A 25328-nucleotide genomic window follows, 5' to 3' on the forward strand; every position below is an offset into this window, starting at 1 on the left:
GCTTCGGCCGGGGTATCACTGTAAAAGCAACGTACGTGCATATGAACCTATTGCTAGGCGCTTCATTAGATCCAGCATGCCATGATGCTTGGTTTCTTCACCGCCAAAGATAGGCATACAATATTATTGCGGCGCATAAACTCAACAAGTGGACTTTCTTTCGGGTCAAGGTTCCTTTGACAGTGCAATTTCCGGGCGTCACATGAGAGGTATAAGAACATGAAGGTGCAAGTAGGTATTTGGGACTGAGACAAAAATAAGCGAAAATTCCTGTCATTGATAAGACGTTCTACTTTATATGTCCTAGTTAGTTGCATGAGACTTATGTCGTCTCAAACTCGAAGCCGCCACAACAAGCCTCGAGGCCTAGGAAGATTATTATCACGCAATGTTTATGATGATTGAAAATTTCACGTCATGAGACGGAAATAAGTCTGCTTGTAACTACCTGAGTAGTTTACTTCCATTATATGGCTACTCAATACCTACCGTAGAATTACACAAACCCTCACGGTGGAGGTTTTTTGTTCACCCAGTTAGTATTTGTCTAATTAAACGTAATCATAGTTTATCAAAACTCATCAACAAAAATAAATAAAAAATAGTCCTCAGACTCTAGGATTCCTCACAATGACCAAGTCCCGAAGGTATGCCTGGCCGGGTCTTATCACAGAACTGAATGAATCTAGAAGTTACCAAGGTTTGCATATCAGCATTTATAATCAGGTATCACACCGAGGTTCAGAAGAGCTTAAGGTAAAACACTCTTCGCAGGAAGAAACGAGAGTAACTTCGCATAAACTCTCCATAATTGGCGCATAATCGTGTTCAAGCTGTGGTCATGGCAATTCGCATTTGCGTATTCCGCAGTGTAGTGGGTCTTATCTTATCGCAATCCCGGCTCAGCAAAGGTGAGGTCACCTCAAAGCCCATCCCCACCAAAGCATCTCCAAACTCCGAACGCGGCATTGGGCAAATAGCATCTAAAATAGACCAGGCCGCCGCTCGTCGCTGACTGAGCTTCTAAGCTGAATCTTCTAGAAGCAGGCTCGACACATATTCACGACAGTTTCGACGGCTGGGCCATTCAACCATGATATCGTTGCCTACCTACCTAAATATACTCCCGACTTACTGAACCTCGCGCTATCCTCCGAGCGTCCCCCATCCCGCTTCATAACCATGTTCTCGACATTCACGGGCAACTCGAGACGCCCTCGAAACGTCAACCTTAGCGGTACCACCGGGAATCCCTTCACCAATACTTCGTGGTCACCATCTGCTGTCTCGAACACAACAAAGACCGTTTCAAATGCACAGGCCGAGCGTGAGAAACGACAAGCTGATCGGGAAAAGCTAAAGGCGGCCAGCAAGATACAGAGAATATGGAGAGGTTACAAAACAAGAGCTGAGCTGAAGGAGTCTCAGAGGAACACCTTTGATGCTCTGTACAAATCAGAGCGTCGTCAGAATCCTTCTGAGAGGCTTCCTAAAGCATTCGGGCTGCTTCTGTCTTTCTTCAGCCTGCGACGAGATGACGACATACAGCGAGCTATTTGTTATGCACATGATACCGAGTCTGTGGACCTCGAAGCAATTGCTCCCTCGAATACTTCTCTGTCACGAGTGGGATGCCTTATTCAACTGCTTTTACAGGCCTTGGACAGGGCTATATCAATAGGGTACGTGACTACGTTTATCACTGGTTCCATATGGCGATTGTCTAACTAGTAAACTGTACAGAGATCTTTCTGGAGATACCCATATTCTTTTTAAGCTCGTTCTTCGCATCATTACGAAGTACCCCGAGTTTCTCATTCCCATGATCGACAGTTACTATACAGTAGTCGCCAAGCTATGTCAATTTCAGAAGCTCAGTGAGCAGTGGCAGGATATTATGCTTCAAGCTATTTCTAGGCCACTTGAGGCAGCATCTCATCAAGGTAAGTCTCCCAATCAGATTCCTGGTATTCCACTAACACTTTCCAGGGACATCACAAGTTTATCGTGCATACGCCTTCTCTTTCTTGACCAAGAATAATTTGTACTTCTTTGAAGAGAATATCTCCACGCTATCCAGCACAGTCAGACTTTCTGATCTTTCAAAGGCGATAGCCACAGGGCTGTCCTCTCGATCGAGCGAGAAACAGTCTGAGGATGCTCAACTCTGGCTGCTCGCCCACTTCATCGATTTGAGTCGCTTTAACACCAACAATAGCAGCGGCTCGGGTGTTTTGGAAGCGCTTTACGCTCAATTATCGGGCCTGTCTTCTACCATCAGTGTCCGATTGTCAGCAAAGTCGACAGACAGCGACGAGAATATCTCTGAAGAACCTCTGGTGCCATCACTAGATCCTTATGTTACTGCTAGACTCATGTCTCTAGTGGACAGCAATGGCATTTTGCAAACGTTACACGAATTCTCAACCAACCTGGCAGGATCCTCTTCGCAAGAGTATCAGAGCACGAGCCTTTTGGCTGGGTATATCTTGACCCTACTCCGATGCTTCCCTGCAAATAGCGACGACATACGCATGCGCCTCTTCCTTGAGGAAATTCCTACGACCTCGGGTGATGTACCAACGGTAAAGTTTCTCTGGCACATTATGAGCGAAACGGCGGTCTTCGAGAAGTTGAGGACGGAGTCAGAGGCCCCGCTCAACGTCCTCCGCAGGTATTTAGGTGTTACATCAGAGACTTCGAACTCCCTAGAAGAGGAACAGGATTGGCGGATCGCCCTCTTGTTCCTCGAGCTGTACATATTCATTCTGCGTTTGAGCGATGACGAGGATTTTTTCAGTGGTATTGACCCACGGATCATGGAGCAAAACCAGTCAATATCCCGCATTCGATCCTGCAGCCTGTCTTTAAAGGACGTCAAAATGCTGACGAGCTTTCTGAAGAATACTGCATTTACTCTTCACTACAGAGCCCAAGACCTCTCCAAATCTGCTGAGAGTCTCGAGGCAGCCTCCAGACATCGTTTTGACACCTATTTTGGTTCTGGACAATCTACAGCAATGATACCGGAGGAACCTTCATCCCTCACAAAGAGCCCGACGAGGCTTGACATCGACAGCCTACGAAACATTGTTACAACAGCTATGAAAATGCTGTATGAAAGAGATTCGAGGAAGCAATTCTTACCCACAGACCATTGGCTTATGACCTCAAAACTCGACCAGTCAGACTTCATCAGTGCCGTTATTGCAGAGGAAAAGCGCCAGATCGATGAAGACTCTGATGCCAGCGACGAGGGCAGTGAGCATGGGGATGGTCCAGGTCTTTACTCAACTATTGTTGGCCAGCGACTGTCACGACACGCGAGGCTCGAGAAACTCAAGGCTCAGCAGATTCGAAGTCAAAGAGAGCGCAAATTAGCAGAGATGAAGCCCAAGCTGGAGATCCTCAAACACATGCCGTTTGCAGTCCCTTTCGAAACTCGCGTTCAAATCTTTCGCCACTTTATCCAATTAGATCGACTGCAACGAGGGGAAGGCAGCCAGCCATTTTTCACCGGTCCGTTTGCGAAGCATCATGCCCAGATTTCACGTAAGAGTCTCTTTGACGATGCATATAAGCAATTCTACGAGATAGGGGACGATCTCAAGGGGCCTATCCAGATCACATTTGTTGATCAGTTCGGCGCCGCCGAGGCCGGCATTGATGGAGGAGGTGTTACCAAAGAGTTCCTTATCAGCGTAGCGACAGAAGCGTTCAGTGCTGAAGGTGGTAGAGGCATGTTCACTTCGAACGAAAAGGGACTTCTGTACCCTGATCCCACAGCTCTCGACGTTATTCGGGAGGAATTGCGCCACGCCGGAATGACAGAAGCCGACAGCACATTCCGAGATATGATATCAGATTTACTCAGGCGGTATGAATTTCTCGGCAGGATCATAGGCAAGTGCATGTATGAGGGTATTCTCGTTGACCTGGTTTTTGCTGGCTTTTTTCTCCTCAAGTGGACATCGACAGGGCCCAACGATGAGAATACTTATAAAGGCAGCGTGAACGATCTCCGAGACATGGATGAGGATCTCTACAGAGGCATGCTGCAACTCAAGAATCATCCTGGAGATGTTTCTGAAATGGGAATCGACTTCACGATTGAGGACCAGGTTTCAGACCCTAAACATCGAGTGAAGACTGTCACCAGAAAGCTCATAGCCAATGGCGATCAGATCCACGTTACGAACGACAACCGCCTCTTGTACATTTCGTATGTCGCTCGGCATCGTTTGGTTGTCCAGCCAGCACCACAGACCTCGGCCTTCTTGCGTGGTTTGAGGTCTATTATCCGCCCGTCGTGGCTGTCTATGTTTAATCAGTCGGAGCTGCAGCGTCTTGTCGGCGGCGACTCATCCGAGATCGATGTCGAAGATCTCCGGAAACATACCATCTATGGCGGCTTATACCAAATTGGCGATGACGGTGAAGAGCATGACACAATCAAGTTGTTCTGGAAAGTCATGCATAGCTTCACAGATGATCAACGCCGTGCCGTTCTCAAATATGTCAGCTCAACGCCCCGAGCCCCTTTGCTGGGCTTCTCACAACTGAAACCATTGTTCAGCATTCGGGATGGTGGAACAGACGAGGAGAGACTTCCGAGTACTAGCACATGTGTTAACCTACTCAAACTTCCAAGATATACAACAGAGGCGACACTTCGCGAGAAGTTGCTTTATGCTATACAGTCAGGGGCGGGTTTCGACCTCAGCTAAGCGGGACTTGATCCTTTTTAATGAATCGCGAGGCAGATGGGAGGAGGAGAGGGATTTTATTTGCGTTTGCATCAGAAATGCATGTTTAGGAGTTATGACTATAATGAGACAACGGTGGCTTCCGGCACAAGTATTGTATTCAGCTGGCCATTAGACAGACAATCTCACTGCACGTTTTATGACAAGCTAATAGTTAAGCAACTTGTGTTACGTGAACCAAAGTCCACGATTAAATTAGTCATATAAGTGCATGCTGTCTTTCTCGCCCCCGGAGGTTTATCAACTAACTCAATCTTGACTCGTATGGGGGAGGAAAGAAAACTCAGGATCTTGATCCTAAATGACGAAAAGACTTATGTAAATTAACCTAAACTTAGGGGATTCTTTACTAAGTTTGTTTTGACATCCTCTTCTAAAGTCCTATATTTCCTTGCTCCTCGAGGCTCATACAGAGCTTCCTATTACACATTAATAAATCATTTATCATCAACACCCTGGTAGCTCCTGGCTATTAACGTGGGTTTCCGTTTATACAAGTCCATAATCATTTGTCCAAATAAGCCATTTGCCCACGAGAACCTTTGTCCTGTCAGTACGCACAACACTTCAGCTCCGGGGGCATAACTTACCACGACCTTGTCCAATGCTTCTCGTTGTGACTATTAACGGTCTCGTGAATGAGACCGAGCCCGCTCGTTGAGTTCATCAACTGTCGAATACCATCCACGATCTCCTCGTCATCTTCAGTCGTCAAAAGCTGGACAATAAGCCCCATAGGCCACGCCATGCCTGGACCAAGATGAGGGCCACCTGTAGCATTCAAAACAGGTCCTCGGGCGTAGTACGGGTTATACGAGCTTAGCACAAAAGCGCGTGTGTTGTCGTATATGTGCTGCGAGGCTGGTTTATAACCCAAGTGCGGAATACTCAAGAGGGAAGGGATATTGGCGTCGTCCATGAGACTATATGATCCGAAGCCATCGATCTCATAAGCATACATCTCTCCGAAAATAGGGTGCTGGATAATAGCATGTTTGTTAATCCCAACTTCGATATCGAAAGCCAGCGCCTCCATCTCCTTGGCAACCTTCTCATCCAAAGGTCTCATTATCTTTGCGCATGCGGTGAGGTAGCGTGAAAACATCATATTGGCAGGGATGAAGTACTGATAGATGCATGCGTCGTCAGATGGTCGAAAGAAACTGCGCACGAGGCCAATATGACCCTTGACAGGTGCGCCGTGGCCATGGTTGGACACAGTCTCTGAGGCACTGTCAGCATTTCGCAGCCATGTATATGCAGGCTTCTGCACTCTGCCCTGCTCGTCGTATGTGCCTTCTTGCATATGCTTTGCGACCCTCAAGATTGCCTTGACAGCTTCAACCCAGCCGAACTTGCCAAAGAATTCGCCATCCTCAGTTTCGTCGTAGTAGTCCCATGATAACTGAAGAAAGGCTGCAAGAGAATCAAGCTCATATTTGCATTCGAAGACGAAATCGGGGTCATATTTCGGACTAACGGTGTCTCGAGGTTGGAGAGATCGCTTCACACGGCGGAGTTTGGCTTCAGGTGGAGGATGGAAGGCATTGCAGAAGGGAGATTTGGTTATATATCGGGCTTGTAGGTTTATGGCTCCGCGGAAGAGAGAGGCGATGTCGTTCTCGTCGGACGGGGAGCCTCTGTTGGAGGAAAGGATTGACTTGTATGACTGGAGCTGATTTGCACTGTCCCTCAGCCAAAGTGCGTTTATATCGCCTGTGGTGATAAAGGCCAGCTGATGAGGTGTCAGCGGTATCACAGTGTGATTTTGGACGAGAAGCATAATTCACCTCTTCATCGGGGTTATCAGCAGAGGTGCCTTGCCATTTCACGGTTGTATCAAGTGTATTAGGCCATGTGTTCAGAAACAAACGATACAGATCTGGATCACCAATCGCCTGGTCCATCTCGTCGTAAATTACCTTCTCAACCGCAGGCACTGAATATGTGCGGCAATCCTTGCCTGGACGCTGAAAAGGATACGCATAGCGCCCTGACGAGAAAGGCTCGTGTCGTTGACGGGCGAACTGTTCGTAGTTGGGGCAATCGGCAGATACAGCTACGATGCTGGCCAGGAGAGGGAGTATATAGTACATTTTGACGATGTTTCCGTCATTTGAAGAGGTTGTTGTCATGCAAACATTTTGGCGTTTCGTGGTTGAGTGTACCAGAAGGAGCCCGGTTTGAATATGCAGGAACCAATGATGATCATCGACCCCTGACTAAAAACTAAAGGGAGTGTGTGGGGCTGAAGCTGGGGAAGCCTGAAGGGTTGGAGATAAACTTCGTAGGCTAATTGAAATAAGGTGATCCCCTTAAAACGTCGATAATGGTCATTGGTTTGGGCGGATTGAGAGAGGGGATGTCCATTGTTTATGTCGGGCAAGTTTATATAAAGCCAATCTCTTATTACAATAGTATATGCAGATAATTGACGAGTCAATTGTGAGATGTTCCAATATAGATCAGGTACTATCTTGGGGGTTTTGACATTTCACTAATTAGAGCCCCATGATGGTCACGTCCTATACTAAATACCAACATTGTATCGAGAGTCTACGATAAGTGCACCATTGTAAACCAGCAAGGGGGCTTATGTTTTCCTTCGAGGTACACGCTATATCTGTCCGTTTACTCTTCAGTGTCAGGCATCCGTAACAAGACATTCAGAGTCGTGTATACAGAATCATATGCAATCTCAGTCATTGATGCGCAGACTTCGTGAATTGGCGTATCATGAATAGCGTGAAACATTGCCCTTTTCTCATCACTGTTTGCTTTCGTACACCTATGAATATAAGAGCTCAGGCTCCTAGGACAACGAATGTACCTAGACACAACCACAAGCCATACAGTAACACGATAACACGATAACATTATCCAGCATGTTTGACATTTCTCTTCCAGTTAACTTTGCTATCAAAAAAGATTGTCTCGGGCTGATGGATGAGTGTTTCAATCAGTACTTCTTCATCTGTCCGTACGCTATAGTGTATACACATCCAACTCCTATCCTGGTTGGCTTTGACGGAACTATAGTCCTTTGGGCTCAAAGTACGACTCCATTCGTTGAATGCGTTGATATGACTCACCACAGAATTCATCAGGAGTTGATGGAGTTGGCGGAAACCGGTGCGCGTTGGATTGAGTACCACTCGGTCAGATATGGGTTCTCGAAGTTGGCACCGATGCCAGAGTGCCCGAACTCAGTATTTCAAGACGAAAACTCTCAGAATTGGGTTTGGTCTGATGCTGCAACAGCGATATGGTGCAACCAACCAAGTTGAGATGCAAGAAACCGGATATACTACAGCAAGCTCTACACGATCAAGGATCAATACGATCGATAACTCGTCCGATATTTATGCGTTATGAGTCCAGGCAACGAAATAGTTTCAATAAAGCGACAATAAACATCTGGTATAGGGTAGCCAACGAGTTGACGCATACCTACATATTAGTACCTGTAATTCAAAGACAGCCAGCTTACCAGCTTGAAACTGAAGATATCAGTAATGCACTAATACTGAGTAAAGGTCACATCCTCCATCGCAGTCAGCAGCAATTTACCACTCAGATATTGAGGTAGCCCGGTGTGCCAGCGTATGACTTGATTTGCCAATGTTAGCTTAAACAAGGAGTGGTTTGCTTTTCGAGGCCGAAACAATGCGTAGATAGCCCAGCCCAGGCCCCTGAGCCGCGGCAAAGAACAGGGTTAAGCCGAAAGAAAGCATCGGCCAAGAGCATCCGAATACCGAACGCTTGGGGCATGTGGTTGACGTAATTGCTCATGGGCCCTGGTATCATGACAAGACAATGCATTCAAAACTTCAATGGCGCATATTATGATTCACTGAAGGTTTCTGGGTATGTCCGAACAGGGACACTTTCAAACCTCAGTCCTAAGTGAGAGAAATACCAAGACAAGCTTAGGATAGGCAGGTCAGTACTTTAGGATGATTTTTTAGTCTACCAAGATTTTTGGACATGTTCCTCAGGTAGATATTGGAGGACTTACACATCATTAGAGACTCAGGAGGAGAGTTGCCAATTGGTATTGTATTAATATAGCTCACATATGTCAGATACTGCCACCCTAGAGCACATGCCTGGAACCAATACTCTTCGTTATCACCATTCATCATGTATGATGACATTTGCACATGCTAGGAGCCATTGGATACTCCCAACCATTTAGCCATTGCATACCCCAGGTCCACACCAAGCGGATCAGCCGAGTACCAACCGCGATTTTAGACGTTGAATGACCGTAGGTAGTTCCATGGCCTCGGTTATCCATAAACCGAGTGCCGGTGAGAGCCTTGACAAACCCTTGGGTGCTGCAGCTGTAATACTCTACCTATGAGAGAAGAGGTAATACCTCGCTGTAAATTAGTAGATTTGTCAAGACAGAGAAGCCCACCACCTCCCACTCCCTGAAGGATCTGGTATGGATCGAACTACCAAGGTAGAGGCCCGAGGATAATTAACGAGCCGGAAAAAGAGCCCCCAAGCTCTAGAGAGACACCCGCCAAAAGAGCCAATTACCATCCAGTTAATTGTCAAAAAGAAGGCCTCTGCTGGATCCAAAAGCGGTAATAGCCACCCCGGCGATCGTGCTTTCCCCACTATCGGCCCTCTCTACTCGCACCACGAAAGAAAGAAAGAGTCAACGGCGGCAGAAAGTTGCTTAGTTGCCGCCGGCGCCAGGCCATTTCTTCCCTCCTTGAGCTCCTCCAAAAGGAATACTTTTCCCTTTCCATCTTCCCTCACCTTGGGTCTCCCTCACTCATCCATCGCCAATACTGCTCCCGGCGGCTGAACTTCCAATTCGCCTTCAGCTAGCTCTATACCGTCATCATGTCCGCCCCACGACCAGTTTCGCGATGCCTCCTGCGCAGTTCGAGGGTGCTTTCTCGCTCCCAAGTTCGGCCCGCTAGATCCAACCTCTATATCGCCACAATCTCAGCTACATCATCTATTACAAGAAGGACATCTACGGCAGTATGGTCTGGCGCAAGGGTTCCAATGGCTTCTCGTGCCTTCAGCACTACCTCTCGACTTCGAGATGATGACGAAGATTTCGACCCCGCGAGCGTTGAGCGGGAGTCCGACGAGGTTGATGTCTGTATTGTAGGAGCTGGTCCCGCTGGACTCAGCGCCGCTATTCGTCTCAAGCAACTTGCTAATGAAGCTGGAAACGAGGATTTTCGGGTGCTTGTCCTGGAAAAGGCTGGTGACCTCGGCGCTCACATCCTCTCTGGAGCTGTGATCCAGCCCACCTCCATCAATGAACTTATCCCTGACTGGCTCGACGAGAACAATCCCAATCGTTTCGAACATGCCACTCCTGCTGGCTCCGACCGTATGCGATTCCTTACCAAGAACTCTGCTATACCCCTTCCTGCGCCTCCTCAGATGAACAATCATGGAAATTACATTATTAGCTTGAATCAATTCGTAAAATGGCTTGGAGAGCGGGCCGAGGAGATCGGAGTTGAGGTTTACCCCGGATTCGCTGCCTCTGAGGTCGTTTATGCTTCAGATGGTTCAGTTAAGGGTGTTGCCACCAATGACCTAGGAGTTGGTCGTGACGGCAAGCCCAAGGAAACGTTTGAGCGAGGCATGGAGTTCCATGCGAGAGTGACCATGTTTGGCGAGGGATGCCATGGAAGCTTGAGCAAACAGGTCATCAACAAATTCGATCTACGCAGGGACAGCCAGCATCAGACTTACGGCCTTGGTGTCAAAGAGGTATGGGAGATTGATCCTGCCAAGTTTGAAAAGGGTCTAGTTGTGCATACAATGGGTTACCCGCTACCCAAAGATGTGTACGGCGGCTCTTTCATGTACCACTTTGGCGAGAATCTTGTTCAGATTGGTCTCGTCGTCTCGCTTGATTACTCGAACCCTTGGATGTCCCCTTACCAGGAGTTCCAGAAGCTGAAGCGGCATCCCTTGTTCCGTGATGTCCTCGAGGGCGGCAAGTGCATCTCGTATGGTGCTCGAGCTCTTAATGAGGGTGGCTTCCAGTCTATTCCCAAGGTTGCTTTCCCAGGCGGTGCGCTCATTGGTGACTCGGCTGGCTTTGTCAACGTTCCGAAGGTAAAGGGTACTCACAACGCCATGAAGTCAGGTATGCTTGCTGCCGAAGCAGCATGGACTGCTATTAGCGAAAAGACCGACGAAGGCACTGTATTCTTGTACGACTACGAAAACAAGTTGAGAGACTCTCCCATTTGGAAGGAACTCAAGGAGGTGCGCAACATGCGACCATCTTTCCACACTCCTCTCGGTCTTTATGGCTGTATCATGTACTCTGGTCTCGAGGCTTATATCTTGAAGGGTCGCGTTCCTTGGACACTTAAGCATAAGACTCCCGACCACGCTGCTACCCTTCCTGCCGATAAGGTCCGCAAAATCGAGTACGAGAAGCCTGACGGCAAGCTCACTTTTGATATCCTGACGAGTGTTTCCCGAACCGGAACCAATCACGAGGAGGATCAACCGGTTCACTTACAAGTCAAGGACTGGGACGCCCATACCGAGTCAACATACCCTCCTTTCAAGGGTCTGGAGAACCGGTTTTGCCCAGCTGGCGTCTACGAGTATGTTGAGGACGAGTCAAAGCCTCATGGCGTGCGCTTCCAAATTAACGCACAGAAGTAAGTTCCAAAGTTTTTGCTACGCCCTTCCTAAGTTGAGAACAGACTCTAACAACAGAACAGCTGCATCCATTGCAAGACATGCGATATCAAGGCTCCTCACCAGGACATCAACTGGCAGGTGCCTCAAGGAGGTGAAGGTCCCAAATACTACATGACCTAAGGAAACAAAACATTTATCCTTTTGGAAGCCACACTTTTTTCGTTATGTATTCTGTATGATACCTTGTTTATATACCTTGATGCATCATTGGCGCGTTGGGGACAGTCAATTGGTATAAAGGCCGAGAGTAAGAGATGGGAAGGTTTGACATTTGGAGCATATTGGAGTCAAGGTACAAACGCAAAAATTTGATTTTTGGTACAGAGTGAAGATCTATAAAATTGGCGGGCGACTGAAAACATGTTGCAATGGCTCAGAGGTGCTTATTCTTCAGCTAGAAGCAATGGAGATGCTGTCGTTCCATAGGAAGGTCACTTGAGCCGCATGCACTTGAGCTTATCAGCATGTGAACAAAGAGGAATGGCGAAAGCCTAGAACGTCCAATGTGGAGAGCCTAGTCCTTGCAGATTCCGCGGCTTATGTCTCTTGACATGTGCGAATATTCCTTTGAATAACAACATGACAATTCCAATTGATGGACGACTAATAAATCACATATGCGAGCAATAGGCCAATAACTATGTTACTCCGTAAGGGGTACATAAGTATGGATATACTCCAAGCCTTTCAAGTGTGAGAAAAATGTATCAAGGCTTATCTCTTCTGTGATCCAGGTATGGAAGGACTGAATAGAGATAGCTTTGCGATCGCCCCCACAAAAGAAGAGCAATCTTGTTCAAAGCAAACCTTGCAGTGCGGAGTCGGTTCATGCCCCAGCCAAATTTGCCCATGGGTCAAGGAGGCTAGCAAGACATGGCGGATCCTGGTAGAACTGTGAAGAAGATCAAATGAGGCTGGTTGATTCCTCTGAGGATGAACAGTCTGTGGAGTTCTGTGTCCAAGCCTAGGCTAGGACTGTGATAAGTCGTGGGACCAGGAAATTCTTAGTGAGGTACTTGTGTCAGCAAGCCCCCGGTAATTTGACGCGTTCTCGTAAGAGGTAACCATACTTGGCGATCCTTGACAATCAAAATTTTCGTGTCACCACTCGGTGTCAAATTGACGGTGGCATCCTGGAACGTGTCCTCAATGCAGACTGGGGGTTTCCAAGAGTCACAACATGCAGGCTTCCAAAGTCTAGCCCAGGTGTCGCGAGCCATGGATGCATCACTCTACGCTCAGTCTCGCATACATATGTAACAAGAAAACGGTGCAAAAGCCGGTAGCCGCAGCGTGATAAATAAAGAATGCATCAGCGTCCGAAAGTGAACAACCATGACGACTGCATCATTTATGGCGGGTGCCCAGCAAGTCGTTGTACTGAGTACATGATGCAAGAAGCCAGTCAGTGGACGCACAGATCCAGCCTCCCTAGCACTGCGAAGGGGGGACAGTTTGCTGGCTAACTGCATCCTGGTTGGCCACAATTGAATGACTCACAGAGTCAGCGGGCGGTTGGGGGCTCAATATGAGAGGGCACGAAAAAAGGAAAACCCCATAACCTGCCTTTTACTTCCTTGTCGCTCGCTGACTGGACGCGCGAATGGCAAAATTCAGAAAATTTCTGCTGTGCGGAGTGTCCGTTAAATCAGGCTTTGTGCAACCATTTAGCCGCGTGACATATTGACCGAACCATATTCTTGTTGCAGGTAATGTAATGGAGTGACTTTGCTGATGAGACGCTTGCGAGACGACTATCGCAGTGAAATGAGCGCGATTCAAATGACCCTGCTCAAGAAGCTGGGGTGACGACGCGCAGGAAAGGAGGGCGCGTGAGCTGAACAAAACAGTCAGTGAAGGGGGCAGAGCGTGTTTCAGGGTCCCATCGTGTTGGTGGTTAGGCAAGAGTCGGTGGTTGGGTTGGGTTGGAAGAAAAAAGTACCACGGGGGGCGAGCAAAGGGTTTGACAGGGCGGAGCATGGCTAGAACCAGAGTTAGTGGTGCCCGCTCCGATAAGGAGCGACGGGGATACGCGATTGCGATTGGGGCAACAGAGGCGATCTTGGTGCGCCAACGAGCGAGAGCAATCAGAGTCAGACGCTCATGAGAGGAGGAGTCAGTCTGAATGAGTGGAAAGCCTAAAAAGCAACCAACCGCGCCAGCACGCCTAGTCGGACTAGGCCCCCCGGCCCATAATTCCAGTCCGTATCCGAGGTCCACAGGCCTGCGAGTCTCCATGGATAGGCGCAGTGACGCTGTTGTCGCCGCCGGATTGCGTGCTGATGCCGTCGTAGTATCCGGCTTGAGTCAAGCCAGTCTAGGTCAAGTCAAGCAAGGCAGGCTCTGCTCGTCGATGGGTCTCGGTGCCCGCCTTTGCTGTCTTTCGTGATCGTTCCCGTCGGTATTTGGCATCGTTTTCGTCCATCTCGACTCGGTCGGTACCGGTTCACGTCGTCCTTCGCCATCACTTCACTCTATATCGTGTGTTGCCTTGACCATCTTCGGGGTCATCGCCGTCGTTCGTTATCGAAATCGACCCAACATTTCGTAGCTGTGTATTGACTTGCAGATTGCTGTTGTGGGTTGCTGGAGAGGAGGTGAAAGGTGAGAGGTTAGGTGATGGAGGGACAGAAAATAAAGCGTAGGGAAAGGGATGACGACAGCAAAAAACTAGCAGCCAGAAAAGGAAGAAAACTGGTCACGCCAAGCTGTGGAAGAAATAATCCCGATACTTGGGAACGGGTAAGAGTGAAATACCGGCGATTACAGTGCATGTTGTGACTGGAAGTTGGTTAGTGCAACTTCAATGATATTGTCACCTGGTTCATCTCGTGAGGATGATTCGCTTAAATTGTTGCTTATTTTGATCCGTGTGCGGAGTACACGTCTTGGCTTCCCTGCTTGTGTTCTCCAGCGCTGGCGAGGGTGAGAGCGAGCCACTATTGCCTACATGGACGGCCTGTTAGCCTGTGTCGGGCAGCAGGGCAACCTGTTAGTGGCGAGCATTAAGTCCTGGGGGCTCGCAACTCCAGTGCATCAGAGGCTGCAGCGCCTGGGCGCATGGAGAACAACGGAAAAAGTTTGGGCGGCAAGTCAGGTCGTGTTGCAAAGTCAAAACAGATGTACCGATACATGTGTACATAGACTTTGAGTTTGGTATAGCGACACTTCAGGGGCTCAATGCTGAGACTGGGGTGAGTGGGTGGGAAAAAAGGAGATAAAATCAGCGTCGCAAGAGTGTTTGATTGGATCAACTCAGCTTAGTGCAGAGACTAGCGCACGCCAAGCCTGCCAGCGTCGACGCCACAGGTCGTGTTGTTGCCTGGGGTGTCCTGCCTGAGTAGCCTTTGCTCAAAATTATAAAGAGCCAGCCCTCCCCTCGCCCGCCTGTTTCGAAAGACCTGCGCGGAAGTCCCGACTGACGGCCCTACGTACCAACCACTTACGTCTGGCCTCTCTTTTTATTTTTTATCCCCCACGACGTCACACCCCACATCTACACTTTCACACCCCAATCTGTGTGGACAATTACCATCTTGTCCCATCTCAGTCTGAGTCTTGAAGCACCTCGGGCTTTGTCTCTCCTCTTCACTTTGTCAATACATCACGACCCTGCTGTTGCAGACGTGATCACACTCTCTAGGTCACAGCCCTCGCGACCAGGTTGCAAGAACTGAAAACGTTCCTTGCCCTCTTCGCTCCTTGCGCGCAACCGATATCGTTGAAACCGACCAAGACCGGAACGAAGCGATACCCGCCGACCCCGTCATCGTCAAACATCGAGTCGTTGCGCTATTGTAGACAACAATAGAAAAAAAAAAAGAAGCTGTCGTGAAGTGAAAGAAGCCCTCGGTCTTCTAAAACTATAATAACTTGATCGATATATCGAATATCGACTCAGGAAAAAGGCAACCGTCTTTCTACCATTTTCCAAATCGTTCCGCATCGAATCTTTGAGTTCGTCGCTATTTAAAGAACAAAAATTTGCTGGGCCAGTTTCTTTGTAGGGGACACATTCACTTGTTTCTCTCCCGCTATTGGTAGGTGGCCTCTTTGATTCACTGCATAGCCCCGCTACCCCCGCCCATAAAAGGCCTACTTCTCCTCCCTTTTCTTAACTTCACTCTCGCAACACCACAACGGCGCTGCATTTGTGTTACCCGTTGCATCGTCACCATCGCATCTACCTTCCAGGGTAGGATGCACGCTCTTTTCTTTGATGCGCGGTGCTAACTTGGGTCCTGCTCTAGATCTGTTCAGCGATTTTTTATAACCGTTGACACATCTCGATACCGACTCCAATCATGGAAGGCATCCAAACACACCCATCGAACGCGGCGCAAGCCAAGGCGTTCACGGCGCCAGGATCGCTGTCGTTCCCTGGAGCTACCAACGAGCTGACACCTCCGCCCGTCGGCACCGGTGATGCTGCTCAGCGACCTGCCCTCAACGGCCAGCAGGCGGCAAATGGCAATGGGGTGGCACCCGCAACGCCTGTCGCGACGCCTGCTGCTACTCAAGGACCTAGTGGAATTACTCCCACTCTACAGTATGTATCCTCCTGAGTGACCTTTTTATGCTCAGCGAGGCTTATCTGGCAAACTTCAAAGGAACATCGTGGCTACAGTGAACTTGGACTGCCGCTTGGACCTAAAGACTATTGCTCTGCACGCTCGTAACGCAGAGTATAACCCAAAGGTACTACAGATCTGACGTGCATATCGAGTTAGAAACACGTTGCTAACAGAAAAAGCGTTTCGCCGCTGTCATCATGCGAATCCGCGAGCCCAAGACCACCGCTCTGATCTTCGCTTCTGGCAAGATGGTCGTTACCGGTGCCAAGTCTGAAGACGATTCGAAGCTCGCTTCAAGAAAGTATGCTCGTATCATTCAGAAGCTTGGATTCAATGCCAAGTTCACCGACTTCAAGATTCAGAACATCGTCGGCTCTTGCGACATCAAGTTCCCTATCCGACTCGAGGGTTTGGCATCTCGCCATCACAATTTCAGTTCTTATGAACCCGAGTTGTTCCCCGGTCTTATCTACCGCATGATCAAGCCCAAGATCGTGCTTCTCATCTTTGTCAGTGGCAAGATCGTCTTGACTGGTGCCAAGGTCCGAGAGGAAATCTACCAGGCCTTCGAGATGATCTACCCTGTGTTGCAAGGTATGTCTTTGTTCACTATCTTTCTGGTCGCATCGATACTAACAACACTCACCAGATTTCCGCAAAGTCTAAGGTGCCACTTGACTCTTTGCCATCTTACATCCGACACTACAATATCACCTTCTCGACGTGTATGACTAGACAACCCGTCATGATACCACGACTGCTTTCATGTTCTCTGGCTTCCACCTGGTCTTGATGCCCAGGCTGGAGGCCAGGAATTTGCGTTTGTACCATTTTGAATTTATGCATTGCACTGGCGTTGGCAGGGGCGGTTAGGAAGGGGATTACTTACGAGGGATTTCGGTTTTGGGGAAAAGCAAAGACTACTCATCCCGCGACACATCATAGATTGCTCGCGCCAGTACTGTGGCGCACGCGCTCAGTTGATTTGAGCGCTTCTAATATTCCTGAGGGACGCGTTGAGCTGAGAGAGAGGGTGCTGGGGAAACAAAGTCGAACAGTTGCCCGAATGAGCCTTTTGAGGGTTCAGTCTTAAAAAAAACATTAACTTGGTAACGAGTTTGTGAAAACAAGGAGAGCATACCCCAGCATCTGCTGGTGGTCAAGACAATCATATAGTTGTCTTGAACTTGAACCAACATCTGCGAGATGCATTTCTCCAGAGTGTGCAGTTTTTTTCTCAGTAGTGAGATATGAATAAAGACTTAGGTTCTCTCCCAAGTTTGCAGTCGTTTTGACATTTTGTGTGTGAAGCTCGCGTGCGTTGATGATGCATGATTATCCACTCACGTGCCCAGCCAATAATCGCATTCTCATAGTAAATGGACAATCCAGCCCCGATTCTCGGCAGCGCCAGAGACTTATCAGCCGATTTCTAGGCCCGTTCTAGTGTCGCTTGGGAGGCTCTCCTCCTCGGACAACGCCGTGATCGGTGTGGGAACAGGGAAAAGTCTTCGCATTTCATCGGCCCATGTGAACTTTCTTTTGTTGACAGTGGTAGATAGATAAGTGATCGTGTCTCGTAGGAAGCCTTTCTTGTCCTCTCCTCGACCGTTTATCGTCTGTATCTGTCACAATGGCTGGTGCTCCTGCTTCCATCCTTATCGTTGGCTCTGGAGTCTTCGGGCTCGGCACCGCTTGCGCTTTGGCCAAACGATCACACTACTCCAGCACTTCGATCACTGTCGTCGACGACTGCGCAGGACAGTTTCCTCCAGAAGATGCTGCCAGTGTAGACTCGTCTCGAATTGTACGAGCCGACTACTCGGACCCTTACTATGCCGCGCTTGCCGCCGAGGCGCAGAAGGAATGGCGAAAGCAGGGCGATGATGAGGTCGGTGGACAGGGACGATATTCCGAGTCGGGCTTTGTCCTCTGCGCGAGCGAGACCCCCAAAGACTTCAAGCTCAAGAAGTCGGGCATGGACTATACCAAGGAGAGTGCCAAAAATGTCGAGTCGATTGCTAAGCAGACTGGTCTGCCTGTGGATAAGATCCAAAAGCTGGAGAGTACCAAGGCTCTCCAAAAGTTCCTCGGCACAGACGGTTATCCCGGAGACTGGGGCTACCTCAATGGTAACTCTGGCTGGGCTGATGCCGGAGAGGGTATGAAGTGGCTCTATAAGCAGGCTCAGGCCACAGGACGCATCCAGTTCGTCAACGGCAAGGTGACAGAGCTCGTAACAGAGGGTAATCGAGTCATTGGTGCGAAATTGAGCGACTCTGCGGTTCTCAGGGCCGATGTGGTCATGGTAGCCGCCGGTGCTTGGTCGGGCTCACTCGTTGACCTTCGAGGAAGAACAGAGGCTACTGGCCATGCAGTCGCGTATATGGACATCACACCGGAAGAGCAGAAGCGACTCGACAACTTCCCTGTGGTGTTGAACCTCAGCACCGGCCTCTTCCTCATTCCTCCTCGCAATAACGTCCTCAAGGCCGCACGTCACACATTCGGATACATTAATCCCGTCAAGATCAACAACGCTCTTCCTCCTTCGCCCAACGATAAGCGGGAACCCTTCATCGCATCTCAACCCTACACCTCTCGCAACGATTCCTCGAACCCTTTGACCGTCGAGGCCGACAAAGATCTGCGCCGCGCACTCACGGACTTGTGTCCTATACGCGGCTTAGAAAACCGACCATGGAAGGAGGCTCGAATCTGCTGGTATTCCGATACACGAGATGGCGAGTGGCTCGTTGACTACCACCCGGGCTGGAAGGGACTCTTTGTTGCAACAGGTGACAGCGGACACGGATTCAAGTTCCTACCCAACTTGGGTGAGAAGATCGCGGATGTTATGCAAGGCCAGGGTGGTAAGCTTGGCGAGAAGTGGCGATGGAGGGAGATCCAGAACGATGGAGTCGGAAGAGAGACGAATGGAGTGTACAGGGGCTTAATTACGGAAGATGGAAGCAGAGGTGGACGACCCTTGGTGCTTTGTGATGAGCTCGAGAAGGACAGGGCGGTTCTTGGAGAGACCAAGGCCAAGCTATGATAGAACACCAGAAGGTCTTTGGGGCGCAAGCCGCATTTGGATTGGACTTAGATGAAGCGTTCGTTTGTAGCATTTCAAGAAATCAAGTTTTTTGTTTGTAAAGATGGAATGTTTGAGAAAGTGAAGAAGCGAGATGGAAGCATGGTCTGACTTGAAAGGAGGATAAGCTTACAACAATAATAACACCACTTACTCCGTACACGTTGGGTTGATATGGACAGCGGGCTAATAAAGATCCGACAGGGCATGTTTCAGCAACGCCGGTTCTAAAGTGACTTCACATGTCAGGGATGAGATTTATATGGAACAGGGAGAGACCGATTTGAGTTTTGTTCTGTAAGGGGGTATAATGAAGGGTTGAGCTAAGGAATGATGATGTCTGGTCTGGTCTGGTTCTTTGGTTCCACGACTCCATACCTGGTTACCAAACTCACTCAGGAGAGGAGCTTGTTAGTAGTCTCTACGGCCATAGAATTGCTCTTCCTGGAGATGGTTTCTCTTATCTCATGTGCCGTATGAGTTTTGTATAGCAAGTTTGTCTCATGTCACGTCGTTCGTAGTCATTGTGCAGTGCTTCTATACCAGTATTTATGTCGTCTCCGTTTTTATGTCCTTCTGTTCTTGACTGTCTCCTGTGCCACCTTTGCGGTCGCATTAACGATCAACTCGTGCTCATGAGAGTGAACCTTCTCCTTGTACTGTTCTAGGTCCTCTCCCTTCCACTCAATTTCCTTGACCAGGATAGGAGTACCCCTGTCTACTTCAGCGATCACGTAGTGGGCCATGATGCCTGAGCGTGTTAGTCGACCAGCCTTGAACTCATCATAAGCTCGCTCGATCGCATTGGCTCCGTCAAACTCTCCTGGTAGAGCACTGTGTGGTCATGTTAATTATTCGGCAATTCGCAAAGACCTAACATGTTGAACTCACGGGTGTAAGTTAATGACGTTCAGACCAGCCTTCTGGATAGGGTCCAGGAAAGCAGTTGAGAAGACATGCATCCAGCCAGCGAGGACAATAAGCTCAGGCTTCTCGTTGGCTGAGAGGATCTTTTCGGCCAACGCAGCGTCATACTTCCGACGACCTTCAGTCACCTTCTGCTCGTCGGTTTCTCCCTTTTCCAAGAATCCGTGAGAGATCAAGTTAAAGTATTGCCAAGGAATGCCTTGTCACGAGTCAGTATATGCACATAAAAGTCGTATGGACTAGCACGACGTATGGGATTTGGTGAGAGGGCTCGTACCAGCTTTCTCGGCTCGGACAGTTGCGTGTGCGTTCCGTCGGTTCACAATGAGAGAAATGATACGACTATTTGGGAGCGAACCAGTAGATATCGCATCAATGAGAGCCTGGAAATTAGAGCCAAACCCAGAGGCCATGACGAGAATTCGGCATGGTGATTGGTCCGCGTTTGACATCTTGAAGGGCAGATACTGAAGTGAACTGAATATTGTAGTATGCTTCAGTCACCCTCTGAATAATATTTCTCCAGCTTCAGTTCAAAACTTTCACCCCTCCAAAGGGTATCACGTGATGCCGATAGCGGCAGAGCACACATTGTCGAGAAAATGGCCCAAGACATGCTTAAACAATACCTATATAATAAAGTAATTAGCCTAGTTTGAGCATTTCCAGTGACTATACTCCAGTGTCCGTCCCATTTGGTTCTGCTCTAGAGTGCAGAGTTGCGACATGACAGTTCAAGCTCAAAGCCTTCCATCACTTTGTCCAGTAGGTCGAAATTACCTTTGACATATTTCGATGTTTCTGTGATTCGAAAAGCCATTTATTTCTACGAGACTTGTCACCAATAAACGATTTTTTCATGGAGCTGTATGCCCCCTTCTCGATCGTATACGTTTCAGCCCGAAATCACCGTCAAGACGTCCCAAAAACTGCAACTGACTTGATATTGAGCCATACGTAGGGTAGGTAGTTGACAACGAAATACCGAATTGCGCGTTATGCCCTATTAAACCTAGCGCACGGTAAGCGATAAGGCTTACAGTGATGAGGTCCACTAGCTGCCCTGGACCTTGGAACGCGCTGAGACTATTGCGACAGCTAACCACAACTCCATTCAACATCCAATTGCCCGTGTTCAGTCTTTCTTTCAACGGTCTCTATCTCGACGGAAACTGGGCATACTTGGTGTACAATAACAGAGATGTACTGAATCAACAAACTACAAATCGAAACCAAAAATGTCCTCCGGAAAGGGCGTATCCGAATTCCCAAGCTTGGAAGCCAAGCTGCAAAAACCGACCAAGCAGTCCGCTTTCGAGAAACAAAAAGCAGAAGCTGAAGCCAAGCGACTACGAGAAGAAGCAGAAACCGCTGCGGTATATAACGAATTCGTCAAAAGTTTTGATCGCGATGATGACTATGATGGACACAATGCACCCAGCTCTTCAGCACCTCCACGCCCGCGACATGGATTTGGGGGCCAGCCACCGCCCTCAGGACCAGGGAGACGGCATTTTGGAACATCGGGACTGAAGAGCGGACCAGGAAGCTTGGGACCTCCGCCATCCTCGTTCGCGAAAAAGCGATCTTTCCAGGACTTTGCGCGGCCGTCGCGGGATAAGGGAGTCCTGGGCTACAATGAGGGAGCCAGTGGAGGAGGGCCGATCCCAGCAGCGAGAGCTTTTAACACAAGCGATGACGAGGATATGGACGGCGTGACAGATAGGGCAGAAGAGAAGGCTATAGCGAAACCTACACTGCGACTGTCGAATATTCCTCCAGGAACTTCCCCAGCCACGATCAAGGCCTTGATCCCAGACAATCTGACAGTCGAGAATGTCAAAATCACACCTTCGAGCAGCTCTGGGAACTCAGAAAGAAAGCATGCCGTTTCGATTGTCACATTGTCCCAGGAAACACCGGCGAACGAGATCGATGCGGCCGTCAATGCGCTACAGAACCGATATCTAGGTTATGGACATTACCTGTCTCTCCATCGCCATCTTTCATCAGCTGTTGCGAGTTCGGCTGCATTGCCAAACATTGGCTCTTCAGCGACGTCACATCCCTTTGGTGCGAAACCTGTTGAGCAACCATCAGGGCCACAAAACCCGCACACGCAGCATGGGTTCAATAGCAGATTTGCGCCCCCAACCTCTTATGGACCCCCCGGCGCAGGCATAAATCGATCGGCCCTGTTACATGTGCCGGTCAAACCGCCCACTGATGTTAAGATTATACAACTAATAAGCAAGGTTATCGAGGGAGTTCTTGTCCATGGCCCAGAATTCGAGGCGCTGCTCATGTCACGACCCGAGGTGCAAAGGGAAGAAAAATGGGCATGGATATGGGATGCAAGGAGTCAAGGCGGCATATGGTACCGATGGAGACTATGGGAGGTCATTACGGGCTCGCAGCAATCACGGCAAAAGGGGAAATACGTCCCCCTATTCGATGGCTCGCATGCATGGAGGGCCCCGGAGAAGAACCTCAAGTTTGAGTACACGACCAAGCTGGACGAATTCGTGTCGGACTCAGAGTACAACTCATCGGATGAGGAGGACTTCGAGGATGACAATAAGAGGGAAAATCCAGATGCGGAATCCGAAAAGGCGTTCCTCAACCCATTGGAGAAGGCCAAGCTAACACATCTCCTTGCACGACTACCGACATCGATGTCGAGGTTAAGGAAGGGCGATGTCGCGAGAGTGACGAGCTTCGCAATTACCCATGCTAGTCGAGGAGTTGACGAGGTGGTGGCGATGATCACATTCAATGTTGAGAAGCCATTTGCTCTTACTGGCGCAAACCCTGACAAGAAGTCTGAGAGGAAAGAATTCCAAACAAGCGCCCCCGAAGAGGCGCCAAGTAACGAGGGCCCCGACATCAGTGGTGCTAGTCTGGTGGGATTATATGTCGTCAGCGACATACTGTCGTCTTCATCGACAAGCGGCGTGCGGCACGCCTGGCGTTTTCGGCAGCTATTCGAGACATCACTGAGAGACCGCAAGACGTTCGAGACACTGGGCCTCATGGCGGAGCGACTCAAGTGGGGACGTCTACGCGCAGAGAAGTGGAAGCGTAGCATTCACCTTGTTCTGAATCTCTGGGAGGGGTGGTGCGTCTTCCCTGCCGAGAGCCAGGAACTATTTGTCAAATATTTCGAAAACCCGCCATCGCTGGTTTCCGTTGAGAAGGAGGATAGCGAAGAGAAGAAGGGCAAATGGAAGACGGTGGAGGATAAACAATTACGTGCACTACCCGTTTCGACCGTCGAGGAGGAGGAGGATGACGTTGCGGGCGAGGCGATTGAAGACGACGATGTTATTGGAGAGCCGATCGAAGAAGACGATATTGAGGGAGAACCTATTGACGAGGATGACATCGAGGGAGAGCCTATCGATGAGGACGATGTGGCTGGGGAACCAATGGATGAAGATGAGGCTGTAGGGGATAAGTTGCCACCAGCGCCTACAGATCAACCTACAGTCGGCACCGAGAACCAGACCAAAGAAGAACCGTCTCAAGCCGGACAGCCTCGAAGACGGATGCGAGCAGTGGATATGTTTGCAGATTCAGACGACTCGGACAAGGGCGGATAGAGATAGGCGAAGTTCAATGATACCAATTTGTAATGGATTAGACGTACCGTTCCGTCTGCGAGATGGCGCCATCTAACGGCGTGAGACCAAGGCAGGCCAAGGGGTAGGATCCAATGTGATCTCTAGTTTGTGTGCGACCACTGGACGATTGAAGATCAGTTGAGTTGGATCGCACTTCAAGGCCGGAACGCCAAGCAAGGATGTGTAGAGCATGACATGAGAGGCCAGACACTAGACGAGGATGCCACGGGAGCTGAGCCTAGAATAGAGGCACAATGTAACATGGACGTTGAAAGCACATGCTGATAGTTGCAGCATTGTCGTTGGCAGATGAGTTTGTGATGAGCTATGCGTCTATGCTGAGGTATGCTGTCAAGGATGGACTGTGCGTCTGACTGCTGTCGACATTGTCAAGGACCAAACCATGTTACGTCACTAATATTGATGTGGTGGAAAGCAATTCACACGTATGAGGCAAAAACAGACAACAAGAGAAAGCTGAACGCTTGAGCTTTATGGTGGTGTTGGTGTTGAAGGTGGCCGGGGCCTTTGAGCCAATGGAAACTTGCTCACTCGGCCGGGTTGGCTGATGGATACGGACACAAGATAGTGGAGAGGGAAGAGAAAAGTGACATGAATGATTGAAATGCGGTAAAGTCGGGGTTTTTGCACTGTTATTGAGAGGGAAGAGACCTTGTGTTTATATTTAAACATGTTTTATTTTCATTAGAGTCGTTGAATTGCCAAATGTGCTCTTTCGGACGTTGCACGGAAGAGAACCGCCGGGTCTCCGGCTATACAGTGCTCCGTATCGGCGGCGGCTTGAATTGGAGGAACGGGCCTGAGCCGGGGGGAGTTGGGCTTGGCTTGTAGGGGGATATTGTATCAGCAACGTCATGGAGAAGTTGAGATCCTGATGATACACTCTATTGCGTTCGTTTTCATATTGACATGTCCTCGGAATAATTTCTATCTTATCACGGAACCATCTTCAACATGGCATGATTTTCAACCTCTACTATTCCGAGCCGATCTTAGCTGAGCGGACACCGAAACACCAAAATTGAGCCAAGTCTAGGTGTCGTTAAGTTAGCGTGGGAGTGATCTTGCCAACCAAGTGCCTTGCTGGGATTAGACACCCTTTGGGCTCTTTAGGGCGTTTCTTGCCCGCTGCAGCCCCCGCATGGTGGGGGGCGCGACGAACATTTGCAGGCAGGTCGTCCGCTGGCTGAGGTGCTGACAAGGGAAGGGGAAAGGCTGGGTCGGGTCCCTGAATAATGAACCATCTCTCGCTCGTCTTGGGTCTAGACTAGATCAAAGATCCGTTCCATCGTTTTGCCTTGTTACATCTTCTTACTACAACAACGACAGCGATACATGTCATTTTACACCAGTTTTGCATTCTACAGCATTCATTGACTTACACCGGCCATAAGTCCCCATTCTCATCGAGTCCTGGTACGACACTTTCATATAGTACACAGCCGCCGCGAACTTTTGTAAAACCCGTCTTCTGTATCCCGTCGTTTGCGACGCAAATTCCGAGCCCTCGAGTGTCGCCGAGTAATCCACGCCGCGCCTTGCAACACACTCTTCCTCTCATGTCGACTCTTGCGAGACTTGCGCATTTGTAGGCAATTGTTACGGCTGTGAGCCG

The 25328-nt window shown here is 49.2% G+C and overlaps 7 protein-coding genes across 7 annotated transcripts; 5 read left to right on the forward strand and 2 right to left on the reverse strand.

The window, feature by feature from the left end:
- Positions 1-1182: 1182 nt before the first annotated feature.
- On the forward strand, positions 1183-4727 carry FTJAE_8826 (ubiquitin ligase e3 C; the record flags this gene model as incomplete). Its single annotated transcript, XM_037355683.1, has 3 exons — positions 1183-1682; positions 1744-1943; positions 1990-4727. The coding sequence occupies 3 exons, from the start codon at positions 1183-1185 to the stop codon at positions 4725-4727; spliced, it is 3438 nt and encodes a 1145-aa protein (XP_037204108.1).
- A 412-nt stretch (positions 4728-5139) lies between these two features.
- FTJAE_8827 (meiotically up-regulated) lies at positions 5140-6862 on the reverse strand (the record flags this gene model as incomplete). The annotated part of the gene is made up of 3 exons (XM_037355684.1): positions 5140-5185; positions 5357-6501; positions 6557-6862. The coding sequence occupies 3 exons, from the start codon at positions 6860-6862 to the stop codon at positions 5140-5142; spliced, it is 1497 nt and encodes a 498-aa protein (XP_037204109.1).
- A 2764-nt stretch (positions 6863-9626) lies between these two features.
- On the forward strand, positions 9627-11594 carry FTJAE_8828 (uncharacterized protein; the record flags this gene model as incomplete). The annotated part of the gene is made up of 2 exons (XM_037355685.1): positions 9627-11431; positions 11495-11594. 2 exons carry the CDS (start codon positions 9627-9629, stop codon positions 11592-11594), a joined length of 1905 nt encoding a protein of 634 aa, XP_037204110.1.
- Positions 11595-15778: 4184 nt separating this feature from the next.
- On the forward strand, positions 15779-16714 carry FTJAE_8829 (TATA binding protein; the record flags this gene model as incomplete). The annotated part of the gene is made up of 4 exons (XM_037355686.1): positions 15779-16023; positions 16085-16172; positions 16222-16642; positions 16698-16714. The coding sequence occupies 4 exons, from the start codon at positions 15779-15781 to the stop codon at positions 16712-16714; spliced, it is 771 nt and encodes a 256-aa protein (XP_037204111.1).
- Positions 16715-17681: 967 nt separating this feature from the next.
- Positions 17682-19103, forward strand: FTJAE_8830 (fructosyl amino acid oxidase; the record flags this gene model as incomplete). The annotated part of the gene is made up of 1 exon (XM_037355688.1): positions 17682-19103. The coding sequence occupies one exon, from the start codon at positions 17682-17684 to the stop codon at positions 19101-19103; it is 1422 nt and encodes a 473-aa protein (XP_037204112.1).
- A 605-nt stretch (positions 19104-19708) lies between these two features.
- Positions 19709-20521, reverse strand: FTJAE_8831 (phosphoribosylglycinamide formyltransferase; the record flags this gene model as incomplete). The annotated part of the gene is made up of 3 exons (XM_037355689.1): positions 19709-19976; positions 20034-20268; positions 20347-20521. The coding sequence occupies 3 exons, from the start codon at positions 20519-20521 to the stop codon at positions 19709-19711; spliced, it is 678 nt and encodes a 225-aa protein (XP_037204113.1).
- Positions 20522-21307: 786 nt separating this feature from the next.
- On the forward strand, positions 21308-23671 carry FTJAE_8832 (u2 snRNP-associated SURP motif-containing protein; the record flags this gene model as incomplete). The annotated part of the gene is made up of 1 exon (XM_037355690.1): positions 21308-23671. One exon carries the CDS (start codon positions 21308-21310, stop codon positions 23669-23671), a length of 2364 nt encoding a protein of 787 aa, XP_037204114.1.
- Positions 23672-25328: the final 1657 nt, after the last annotated feature.

Source organism: Fusarium tjaetaba (assembly GCF_013396195.1).
Source record: "Fusarium tjaetaba strain NRRL 66243 chromosome Unknown NRRL66243_c0000195, whole genome shotgun sequence".
NCBI lineage: Eukaryota > Fungi > Ascomycota > Sordariomycetes > Hypocreales > Nectriaceae > Fusarium > Fusarium tjaetaba.